The sequence below is a fragment of the Nicotiana sylvestris genome, chromosome 10 (assembly GCF_000393655.2).
Source record: "Nicotiana sylvestris chromosome 10, ASM39365v2, whole genome shotgun sequence".
NCBI classification, from domain to species: Eukaryota; Viridiplantae; Streptophyta; class Magnoliopsida; order Solanales; family Solanaceae; genus Nicotiana; species Nicotiana sylvestris.
Genome location: NC_091066.1, coordinates 117,698,054 through 117,710,556, shown reverse-complemented (window position 1 = coordinate 117,710,556; position 12,503 = coordinate 117,698,054). Strand labels below are relative to the sequence as shown.

The window sequence follows — 12,503 nt, the reverse complement described above, 5'->3', positions numbered from 1 at the left end:
TTGTCAATTCATTTCTCACAGTTCTTCAAAATGCCTTAAAGATATGTTTTGATCTAGGGAGTTCATGACATTAGTGCATAGCTAGTTTGATGACTTTGAGGTCCTCTAAGAATTGAGCACGGAAGGAAATAGTTATTTAATCACTGCAATGTACTTAAACTATTTAAGATGCCCAAACGCACAAGTAATCTGCAAACAGTGAGCATATGATATGTACTGCCATAAATAAGATGATTACAATGATACATACCTTAATAAAATATGGCTCAACTTAGCGGGAGTTAAGAATAAAATTAGAGCTTCGTGCTAATAACGTGTAATAAAATAAAAGTAATGCAGTAAAATGTAAATAAGAAGAGATAGAAAGAAAGGAGAAGTGTTTTCTTTTTTCACTTTGGTGTATTTTTCCATTGCAATTACATGACCTTTTATAGGCATAAAAAGTAAAGATGATGAACATAAAGTAGTAAATTTAATCTTTAAGTTATTCACAACATAGATATTCAATTTAGTATCAAATGTACAAACTATTCCTAATGCTCAAATTAGAAACTGAGCCAAACAAAATAAAAATAAAACTAGCTGCAGTCTCCTTCTGCAGGTTTGCATTAACGGTCTGCCCTTCCCATCTCGTTCTTCAACCTAAAACCACCGTTCCTAAATCCTACCTGCTTCTCCACCAAATACTTCTACTCCATTTTCTCTCTCTATTCACTTTTTCCACCGACCACCGGAACAACAATCGGGCTTCTTAAACCGTAAACCTAACTCTCTCAAAACCCTAAAAAAAAGCATGGACTTCCAACAACCGCATCCGTATAGTAGTAGGCCACCACAACAACAACCACCGTTACCGCCGCCGCTGTCCATGGCGGATCCCCACTATCATCAACAACGCCCGCCGGTCCCACCACCTGGTTCATGGTACTCGAACCAATTCCAATACCACCCACCCCCACCTCAGCATTCTCCCCCGTCTTCTCAGCCACAGCAGTGGGGTCCACCCCCTCCCCCTCCTCCTCCATTTCCTGGACCTTCTCATGGGTCTTATCATATTCAACAACAGGCCCAGGCCCAGTATCCACCTCCTCTTCCCCCAAGGCCTCAATCTTTTCCTCATGGAAATCAGGTAATTAATGCAGCTGGCATTCTGCAAAAATATACAGGGCATAAAAATTAAAGTCGGCTTATAATACTAGGCGGAAAATGGTGCATTTTGAATATGTTTGTATAGTAAGAACACTAAAATGAGGGATAAGTTCATTGGTTATGCAGTTACTGATGCTAGACTAGGAGAAGTGTTCATTATGGATTATGACGAGGCTTGCTTATTGTTCTATTCTAGTTATCTATTAGTCTAGGATGAGTTACAATGTATGTCAAATGCAAAACTTATTTGGTTTACTTAATCCGTGCGACTATTTTTTTCCCCTTTGATTAATGTTATATGGGAGCTAGTATCGGCCTATAAGACCCGATAGATTCTCAAGATTAAGTGTATTAGAAATGCAAATGTTAAGATAGTTGCGCAGTTATACAATATTAGACAATAAAATTAATCACATTTGACATAATGTACAAGTAGCAGATATAGAGGATAAAATGAGAGTATCTTTGATATAGTTTGAGCATGTTTTAGGTTGATTTTCAAAATTACATTTGATCATTAGTGTCATAGGCTATGATGATTGAAGGTAAGAAAAAGGGATGATGTAATCTAAATCATGTGAAACTAAGTTGTCATACAAGACCTATTAATCTCTAGCTTCAGCAAAGAACATAACACACTAGGAGTAAATGATCCATATGGATGATGCTAAGTTGCTAACTAGTTGAGATTAATGTCTAATCATGTGGATACTCAGGTCTGAAGATTCATATAGGCGATATTAATTTTTCAGGATTCTTTTTATTTTGGTTAGAGATTTGCGCGTCAGTAGAAAATGTAGAGAATCCATATTGGACATACTAGAATGAGTCTGAATGGGGCAAACTGTATATTGAGGATTCGTATAGCCAACTCCAAAAAGTTTGGAATTGAGGTGTTGTAGTTGTTATTGTTGTTGTCGTGGTTACATGGTTTCCTTTCTGCTAATGGATTTTTTATGATATGCTTGACTTTTTCCAATTAAAGATTCACACTTGCTTGCAGGAACGGGGCAATATGAACTGGGGTCAACAACAAAGTTGGGAAAACTCAGGTTTGGAAATACAGTAATAATTGGAGTCTATGCTTGTTTAGTAATTCAATATGCTTTGGGATCTAGTTTACTGGAACCCATTTTCGGTTGAAAATTGTTTGGTATCGAGTGCTAGCTGTTTCTTCTTACTTAGACACTATTTCTCAGAGCAGAGGTCACTTCCTTTAAATTTCTTCATGATGTTTAACTCTTCTAGTGCTTCTGCTTGTTGTTCCTTTTGTGGGAACACAGACATGCTTTAGAAAATAATTGGATTTATTTGTTAGAATTCAAATGATTAGAAAAGGTGTCACAATTTTGGTATATTCCAAGTTCTATATAGTTCTATGTGTCTTTCATGTCATGTGGGACCAATCGGTGCTTTCTTCTTCTTGAGTCGAAAAGATAAATCTAAGCTGTTGTTGAGGAGGTTTGCTAAAGAAAATATTAATCTCTTAACAAGGTCATTAGGTCTTAGGGGCGCAAAAACTTACTTTTAAAAAGTCATTAGGTTAGAACCTCAAATATGAAAACCCCATTCATCGTATGAGAAGAGATTTTTGTAGAATTTAATGGGTTGCTCTATCCAATTAGAACTCTGGAATTATCACTGATAAAAAACCCTGGGATTGTCTCCTCCTGCCCTTTGTTTATTTATTTATTTATTTATTTATTTATTTTTGCTTTTATTTCTCTTTAGCATGGGCCATATTCTAACTTTGTGGAAACGGTATTTCGTTTCTACTGTGATGTACACTTCGTATATTTCCTGCTATTTTTACCCATCATTAAGGACTCCTTCCTGCCCATGGTAATTGAAAGTAGAAATTTTGCATGGCCTTTTCCTGTTCCCCCCTCTGGTACTTCTGTGCCCTAAAGATTACATCTACTATTAACTAGTAGCACCTAGCAATGAAGATTGGGCTGCAAAGGCCCGAGCATGGGCAGCTGCCAACGCTGGTACTGACTATCAGCACCAGCACTCGCAGTTTACACATGATAGCAGGCCGGAAGAGCAGAGTCATTACTATGGGCAATACGCTCAATCTGCTGATCCACATTTCCAAGACATTCAACAACCACCAGTTCTGCCAGCAAGTAATCAACACTCTATGAATCCTGTGGCACCTCCTCAGAGGGCGTCGTTTGGCCATTCACAGGAGCCTGCCTTCTTCACCTCTGGGCAACCTACTTATGTTCCTGACATGCGTTTACCTTACACTGCTAGAGATGGAAGTTTCACTGGAGATTCAGTTGCTTCATTCCCTCAGCAAGGAAACTCATCCATAAGTCCATTAGTCCATCAGCAGGAGGTACCTTCTAGTTATTCTTCTATTGCAGGTAAAAAATTTAGTTAATATATAATTTTGCATCTGAAGTTACTGTGCTTTTGGAATTGTTTCTGTACAGGGGCTTTTAGATAATTTTTTCTGCTTTATGTGGCTTCTAGTTACTCTTTGGGAAGTTGTGTTTCCTTGAGCCTTTGAGGCATAAGTTCAATAGTTTAATGAGGATATCTATAATCCTTTCACTAAAATTTCATGGTGCGATGGTTCCTTTTCTTATTTAAGGCTTCAGCGCGAGGGTATTCACTTGAGACAATTGATGCTACTTTATCTTGATTTCATGGAATATTGGCTCCGTCATGCCAGCATATCTTTCCGTTCTCCATCCTGCTAACTTGGTGTTTTGTTTTTCAGGAATACTCCTGTTTTGGATAAGTTGTTTCCCAAAGATTACAAAAAGAGGAACAGTTGAAAATTAGATACTATTTTGAAGTCCACTTGAGTTGATATTAATCACGCTATTTATAAACTTTTAGGCAATCTCCTTGTTCTATTCAGCTAGAGTAGGCAGAAAGGATTTATATGATCTGCTTCTACTTGTCAATGAGAACTGCTTGATTGCACATTCCTTATGTGTGCCCCTCTGTTGATTTTTCTGCAGTTCTTGCTAATAATGTAACGACCTATTTAAATCCTTCTTGGGATTGGCGGAAACTTGGTCTGTCCAATGATTATTTCCTCTTCCGTATTTTCTCTATTGAAATTAAATTGATGGAGGAGAGGATCCAAATTATTTGATTGTGGCGAACGATGAAGATTTAATTCTCATGTTGTGCATTAGTATCATCTAAGAAGAGATTACTGACACAGTCTAAAGGAAGTAAAAGCTGTAGGAAATATATCACTTTTGAAGGAGTACACATATCATGGGACGCATGAAAAATGCAAATTAGTATGGCAAAGTAACTGTTTGCAAGAATAGAAAACATCAGTTCAACTTGAAGATACAGTTGCTTAGAGAGTTTTACAGTTTTAAATTTTTAGTTCATTTGCACTCCATCTTTTTTTGCAGCTTATCTCTGTGTTGGTACCCATACCAATAAATCGCTGTTTCTTACACCAAAAAGACCAAGTATTTCAAACATTGTAAAAAATTGTAACTAAATTTTTTCATTTATCTTTCTTCTCTCCTTCAAAACGTCTCAGTAGGCTCTGTAAGAGAAGTCAGTCTTGTATCCATAAAGTTTTTGGGTAGAGAGAAGGCCAAAATTGAGGGCCAGAGTCTCAAGCAGCATAAGTTTGATGCTGCTGACAGAGAGGTTCTTTTTGAAGGGTTCTTTCCCTATATAGGATAGTTTTACCTTCACCACATTTGATGCTTGTGCGAGTGCGGCTAAAGAGCGTTGCATTTGTCTGAACAAATGTGCAAGGGAAAGCCATTTATGTTTGTAACATAATTTTTAATAATAATTAGGGGAAAGGTTACGGTTCCGTTAAAAAGTATACGTTATTATCTACTAACAATGTGTAGTTTATGCATGAGATATAAAACCTTACCACAGGGCGAGACTTCTCTTTCACTGGCTTAAAAATGCTGGACACCTCTTGCCCGATGGAACCACAAATTTAATAGGAATAAGCAGGCCAGTTCTTGTAGCAATTTGTTTGTCATGTATTAACATATCATCGAATTGAGAATCCTACATTTCATAAAGTTCAGGAAATTTTATTGTTGTGAAGTTTTTGTGGTTGCAAATCCGATGGTACAGTAAAATGTTCTGTTGATTTCCAAGTCTTCAGTTTCTGAATGCTCGTTCTAATGTCAGGTAAAGAAGAGGCTGGGAATCAAAATGAGCCGTTCTATGGTTCTTCACCTTTTGGCAACTCTACTCAGCAGCATCATGCACAACCAATGCCAACAGCACCCAATAAACCTGCAGTGACGGAAGAGCATCGTTATGTGATGGGTCCTGATCTTAGTGATCAGCCTTTGGACTTTGCACCTCATTTTATTCATGAGCATGACCGGCATTCCCAGCCCTATTTTGTTCGTGCTGATTCTGGAGGCTCTGTGGGGGTTGCAGATCCTGTTTCAACAATGCCTTCCAATTATGCATGGCCTTCTTCTGCTGCTCCTGGTGCTGCGTATCCTCCTCTTCCTCCATTACCTTCAATGGGGTCTCAGGTTTTATTTTAAACTCCAAGGTTAACTTAAATCCAATGATCTAGATGCCATAATAGAGCTTCCTTATTGTCACTTTATACCGCAGGTTGATCCTACTGTCATTGGAGCTTCTCCAGTTGCTGAACACACTGGACCATTCTTTGGTAGAGTACAGAGTTCAAGCTTCAACCCAACTGTCCCATCGGTTGGTGCACACTTTGGTGTAGGCGCAGGGGCTGCCCTGCATCCTCCAGCAGCTTTTCCAGCTGATGCATATGGGATTTCTGATCGCCCTAAGAAGGTTTGTATACTTGTTCGATGGGCGTTCATTTTGTAAACTACAGAGTCATGATTCATCTGTATGCCTGGCATTTTTTAGGCTGCTGTGCCAAACTGGCTTAGAGAGGAAATAATTAAGAAGAAAGCTGTCATAACAACTTCAGCTCCAGACATTCAAAAGGAGGATTCTCAATCTATTGAAGATGAAGGTGTTGATAAATCTTATCGGAAAGGTGACCAGGCTGATAGCAAGAGCATCGATTCTTCAAGGTCAACTGAGGAAGAGGATGATGATGAGGTCAACTATTTTTTCTTGATTACTCATTCGCCTGAAGATGTTACTTTTTGTTGAATTTGTTGTGTAAGAAGTCTGTTCACTTGGCGTAATATACCCTTCTGCTGGATTATACTGTTTCAACGAATTCATAGTTTTGAAGCTTTCCTGTCCTTTTTTTTCTTGAGATAATTTTCTTTTGAGTAGTTTCTTCTTTGACTTTACCTTAGATACATCATAAAAAGTGTGGGCTTATCTGAACTTTTATTTGTCCATGCAGGTTGAGGTAGAAGCAGCACGAACTGCAGCAATGAATCAGGAAATAAAGCGTGTCTTAACTGAAGTTCTTTTAAAGGTTACTTATGATTAGTGTATGATTGATTTCTTTACTTCATTTTTGCAGATGCATTAACTGGATGCTGTTTTACAGGTTACTGACGAACTATTTGATGAAATTGCAACAAGAGTTCTAAGCGAAGAGGATCTCACTGTTGATGGTTGGTGTCTTGCGTTTTTCAAATCCTTCCCTCTTTAAATTTCTTCTTTTTCCATGTCTTTGCTCCCAGGTCATTTATTTTGGGACTAAGTTGGTCTTCTTTGTCTTTTAAGTTGAGCAACAAGCTGGTGTTTCCAGCCAGAAGGTATCAGCATCTGTTCAACCTATTACAACTCCCAAGGCCTCTGCCAAGGTTCTGATACCACCCAAACTTAAGGATGCTCATTCAGTTGATGCCACTGAGAAGTCTACTTCCAGTTCTCCTGGGGATCTTTTAGGCCTTGCTAGTTATGCATCAGATGATGAGGATGACAATGAAATCCAGAGTTCTGATAAGCAAAAGCCCAAAGAGCATGACAATGGACGATCTCATGAAGAATCTGAGAAGCATGATAGATCTCCTGTAAACCTGGAGAAAAATCCTCGCAAAATGAGTCCTAATGTTGGAACTGTTAGGAATGTTGCTGTCAGCTCTAAGTTGACTGATGACAGGACAACTAGATATTCTGCTCATGAAGATTCTGGAGGCTCCTTTAAGACTGAATCAAGAGTTCCGGAGGATAAGATGCTGGGTGAGAAGGGTGTTGTGAAAACTGAAAATCCATCCGAGACTCTTGATCTCAAAAGGACTAAGGTAGATAACTCCAGAAGTGAAGACAAAAGAGATAAGTCAGATAAAAGTGGTAAACGTGAAGTTAGAAAGGGTTCTGGCACAAATGATAATGGTATTGACATTACAAGCTCTAAGGACAGAAAAACTGAGAAAGAAGAAGGAAACCGTAGGAACCATGAGGAAGGACATGTTAGAAAGGAAAAGGTGGACGATCTAGATGGTTCAAAAGATAGAGTGAAAGAGAAAAGTCGTAAGTCAGGGGAAAAAGCCAAGGAATCTGACTCAAGGAAAAGGCCCTCTCCTTCTAATGTCAAGGAAGAAAGGAAGGAGACAGAAAGACACAGCAGAGCTGGTGTTACTACAGATAATGGAAGAAAAAGAGAGAGAACAAAGGATGAGAAAAGAGAAAAATCTAGACATAAAGAGGAAAGGGTCTCCAGCAGACGTAAGAGACATCGTTCATCTTCTATTGATAGCAGGGGTAAAGAGAGCAAGGGCAACTCTGTTAGCCGTGCCAATGATTCCAGTGATAATTCTTTAGATGATTCTAGAAGGTTTTTATATTTTTTATTTTTTTATTTTCTGCTATTCGGTGCAATGCATTGACCCTCATGTAATTGCTCATCTTTTTCTTGTGGATTGCAGGAAGGTGCATGCAAATAGACACCGATCCCCATCGTCAGTCAGGTCAAGGAAAAGGTAATTTTGAAGGTGCCTGAATGCTCTGATTATTGTTTCCATTAACTCTTACAATACAAAATTTCCTTATAAAAAAAAAATTGTTCCAATTTAACTCAAAAATCTCAAGATCAATGTTCTGTACACCAATTATTTCACGTTTAGTTGGTCACGATCTTTCATTTTCCTTGCACAATGATCTCTTGGTGTTTTTTGGGTTTAGGAATTAACTGTTCACTATGTTGGGTAGTCCCAGAGATGTTGGCCCCTTTCTCTTTTTTCATTATTTTTCTTTGATCTTTAACTCTATTATTTACTATTCGTATTGCATGCAAACATTTACGACTCCTCAGTGTCTCGCCTTTTGATGAAGTAATAAAATTCATTAATGGCATCAAGAAGATGCATGATGATAAGTACAAAAGATGAGTGTTAGCTCCAGAATAGGCTATAACATAGTTCCAGGGAGCTAGCAAAATCCAAAAAAAGCTCAGGAGAATTTACAGGCGAGAGTTTGCACCAACTAAAGAGTAACAAAAACATTTAGGCTTGAGTGTATCTCTGGGACTAGTAGACTACCCAACCTTCAATAAGGTATATGAGTCTCGCCTTATGTTCAATAAGGTATACGAGTCTTAAGAGATATTGTGGAACCAACATTAGGTCATGCAGGTAACTTGCTTATGTGTAAAAGAATTAAGCATACTTCCTACAAGAGAGTCAATTATTAGTGGAAATGGCAAAGAAATTTTCTTTAGGTTGGTGCTTTGGTCTAAATAAATTAGTATTCTGAGAAGAAACTTATCTGAAGCTAGTAAAAACCTTACTAAAGATCGATTGAAGTATAAAACTAGTCCAGTGAATAATTTGATGAAGAACACCCATGGAGGCATGGACTGATGAAAAAACGTACTCCAATGGACAAATACACCCATGGAGGCATGGACAGATGAAAAAACGTAATCCAATGGACAAGACTGTGCAGTTGAGTCAATAATAATTAAATGTGCTTAGGAGGCTGTATAACAAAGGCATGATGAGGATTTAATCATTGCAGGTACTTATGGGTTAAGACAGCTAGATAAGCAGCAGCAGAGTAATCCTGGTTTCTGTCTCGTTGTGCATTTGAATAGATTTATAATGACTTAGAGGGATAATGTAAGAAGAAACCAATGAATAATGTGTCACTGCTGCTGACTCCTAAGATTGAGTCCTTTAATTTTCATCATGGTTCTATTATCTGGTCGGATAGCTTTGCTAACATTCAATCTAGCATCAATAATTTGGAAGGCATATCCACATATCTTTGCAAGTGTTGCACTTGCCATCTGTCTGATTTAACATCTAAATGTTTTAAAAAGAAAATGTGGAGGCTCATTAGGTTAAAGATGTGCTGGCTAAAGATGTGCTGGCCATGTTGGACCCTTGCTGTTGTTTATATCAATTAAAACTATTAACAGTACTAATACCATATATTCTAGTGGTCAACAAATTAATTATTCAGGTTTAGATTACTTACTCTGTTGTCTGCTACTTTTTGCTAGAGTCATTGCTTACACTGTAGAGAATGGTCTCTATGGACATGATTATTAGTCGTTTAGATGCTATGCCTTTTTAAAAAAGGCTTCATGGAGAACTCCTATTCTAATACTTCCAATATAGATCCATGGTTAGAGTAATTGCTTGTTGTTCCAAATTCTTGTGCTCATGTCTTCTCCGAATCTTTTCGTTTAAGGTGGTTTCTGGAAGGGTGATTTATTATGTCAAGAAAATTTGTAAGAGTAGGACTAATGTCTGTTGAATACTGTTCATGTGGATATTAGCCCTTGGAAAAATTAGTCAAATCTCTTAGAAGAGATGACTTTCTGTTAAATTCTTTGAGGTTTTCTTTTACACATTGAATATCTAGGTAAGTTCTGTTTTGATGTTTCCGTAGTGAGTACAGGTTTCCTCCCACGGGACTACTTAGCTAGAAGTTCTGATTCATCCTCGTATGCATATTGCACAAAGGATTATGCAATTTTCTTTTGAAATGATAATTTTTGCACTAAATTGGTAGATGCCAGAGTTAATTTTTTATAAAAAGGGTACAAATTCCATACTTATAGTTGCTTTAAAATTGTTTACTGAAAGAGTAAATTCATCCTTCATTAAGTGACTTTTTAAGTGCAAGTGAAATTCTCCCCATTACAGGGATTTCTCCTATATCAATAAAATTATTCACCTTATCAAAAACAAGTGTAAGTGGTATTCCTCTAAATTATTGGAGTCTTGAATCTTGTAATACCTGGATCAATCTAAAAGTCTCTTTGTGGATAAGTGGCTTCTCTTGAAGTTTATATCTTAGCCAACTTTATATAAGGTACCATAAATTATAGAGGGAGTCATTTAATGGTAAAGAGGCTCACTAAAATGCTTTCTCAAAAAAAAAAAAAAAAGGAAAAGAGAGGCTTATTTTGAAGTTGCTATCCGTTCAATGACTTTTTGATGTTCTATAGTATTGTTCGTCTCTAAAAACATTATTATAGGTTGTTTCAGGATCTAGGACTTTTAACTTGTGGATAAATTTTGATTTGAAAATCTAATGATAGCGTTGCTTGATAAAGTGACTAGTTTAGTGTTTGGATAAGCTCTTCTAAAGAAGCTACTGTTACGGGATTTTGGATCAGAAAATAGTATCATTAAGAGGGGAAAACTACAAACTGGCACCATTGTTTGAATTGGTGAAATTTATATATTCTGAGTCTTTTTCAAGATTGAGGTAATTCATCCTCAGAATTCTTCGACAATGTCTTTAGCTATGTTTCAACTTGAAAATAACGCAACAATACAGTGGTCAAATTCTTCTAGAGCCTGAATGTATAAAAGGCTGAGAATTTGTATCCAAAAATTCTCTCTTTTTGTTGCCACTTACTGGTTTAGCCTGTAATCTTTTTATTTTTAGACATGTTTCGCGGTCTCCTCATAGCAAGCACTCTCAGCGCAGGCATTCTCCGTACCCTGCCAGTGAAAGGATCAGGTATCTTGTTGGGTGTTCTTAAATTTATCGTCTTGATATTTTTCAGTCTTAACCATCCAATCAGCATAACTAAGAACATACAGGTGAAACAATCTAATAAATGCACTTTAGAAATCTTATAATGTTTATAAGCTGGTTCATGTAATGGCAGGGGAAGGAGATCAAGGTCAAGATCAAGATCAAGATCCCCTGTTCGTAGGAAAAGATGAGCAAGGGAGTACCGGAAGGAAGTTAAGATAGAGTTATGAAGGCCAATAACTTGCATACTCCTATTGGGCATGGACTTTGGCTGTTAATTAGAGAGTGGATATGCGAGTTGACCTGTTTGAAATCCTCTGTTACTGCCTTTGGCTGTTAAGTATGACAATGGATATGCCAGTTGAGCTATTAAAATCCTGTGTCACAGGTTTTGGAGGCCAGGAGGAAAGCTGCGATATCCTCATACAGAGGATTAGTGATATGAGCGGTTCATGGTGCCTCTATGTTAGATCAGCTTGCTGTTGTTGGCATTTTCGACAGTTTATTTATTATAATTTTGAAGTTGATAATTTGGTTAGCTGTAAATTTGTATTTGGAGGTAAAGGCGTCTAAAGAGGAGAACCAATACTTGAACAAACGACGAGCTTTTTCCATTTTATAATATTCCTTGTAAGCTTCATTCAGGAGTAGCAGATCTCATTTTTATGCAAGCTTATACTGTTGTGAGGGGAATAAGAGAATATTTGGCATGATGTACCCAAAGAAGAGCATTGTGTTTGGGTAATCTACAGACAAATGGACGTATGCTAAACGTGGTAGACGTGCTTATGAAACATGAAAGAGTATCAGGTCATGCATGATTTAAGATTTGATAGAGAAGTAGCTGTGATTGCTTTCCAGAATGGGTGATAAATAACTCGGTAGACGCCTATCAGAAAAGAAAAACTTGGTAAATTGTGGATCAGCTAAGAAAGAGTACTTGCATTTTAAGAATTGATCTTTTATTCTGGTTATCTCAAATAAGAGAGGAAAATTAGAACTAAAATGTTTTGTATTTACTTGGGACCATTGATACACTACTCACTACAATATTTCGTAATCACAAAAATAATTTGTGTGTATACAATAGAACATTAATCTGCTTTAAAGGGTGAATTATTTACTAGTAACGGGATGGAGTAGGTTCGAAAAGAGTGGAATATATAGAAAATTCTTATTGCAGAACTGGATTAGTTTGAAATTGAGATTTTTGATCAATTGGTCAATCAAATTGTACTTCAATGGGAAAATCTTATTCTATCAGATGTTTGTAATCCAGTAACAATTTCTTTTTAACTGGTAATCCAGTATTCTGTATCAAACTAGTGAGTTATTTCTATTTAGCTACACCTCGTTCTAAAATAAGTTGGGCGGGCTATATTGCGGTCTTCAGTATTTAGATTTAGATTCCTTTATTGAATCGCTGGTTGTCAACTAACAACTCCGTTTTGTATGGGCGATGTGCATAGATAGCCATTGATAGCACATGTCTTTAT

The 12,503-nt window shown here is 37.2% G+C and overlaps 1 protein-coding gene across 3 annotated transcripts; it reads left to right on the top strand.

Moving 5' to 3' along the window:
* The first annotated feature begins 572 nt into the window (after positions 1-572).
* Positions 573-11,651, top strand: LOC104214101 (uncharacterized). 3 transcript variants are annotated; one of them, XM_009763719.2, is made up of 12 exons: positions 573-1,129; positions 2,153-2,201; positions 3,084-3,521; positions 5,293-5,651; positions 5,737-5,931; positions 6,010-6,207; positions 6,464-6,538; positions 6,614-6,680; positions 6,793-7,846; positions 7,938-7,991; positions 10,915-10,989; positions 11,141-11,651. In XM_009763719.2, exons 1-12 carry the CDS (start codon positions 794-796, stop codon positions 11,196-11,198), a joined length of 2,958 nt encoding a protein of 985 aa, XP_009762021.1. In that variant the 5' UTR covers positions 573-793; the 3' UTR covers positions 11,199-11,651. The 3 variants fall into 3 exon arrangements, with proteins under 3 accessions (XP_009762021.1, XP_009762020.1, XP_009762022.1); XM_009763718.2 differs by having other exon boundaries at positions 3,081-3,521; XM_009763720.2 differs by lacking the exon at positions 10,915-10,989 and having other exon boundaries at positions 3,081-3,521.
* Positions 11,652-12,503: the final 852 nt, after the last annotated feature.

Bases quoted from the DNA above. Each gene is read 5' to 3' on its own strand.
- LOC104214101 (XM_009763718.2), top strand. From the start codon at position 794: ATGGACTTCCAACAACCGCATCCGTATAGTAGTAGGCCACCACAACAA. The intron at 1,130-2,152 runs GTAATTAATGCA...ACTTGCTTGCAG, and splicing joins CTTTTCCTCATGGAAATCAG to GAACGGGGCAATATGAACTG. The intron at 3,522-5,292 runs GTAAAAAATTTA...TTCTAATGTCAG, and splicing joins TAGTTATTCTTCTATTGCAG to GTAAAGAAGAGGCTGGGAAT.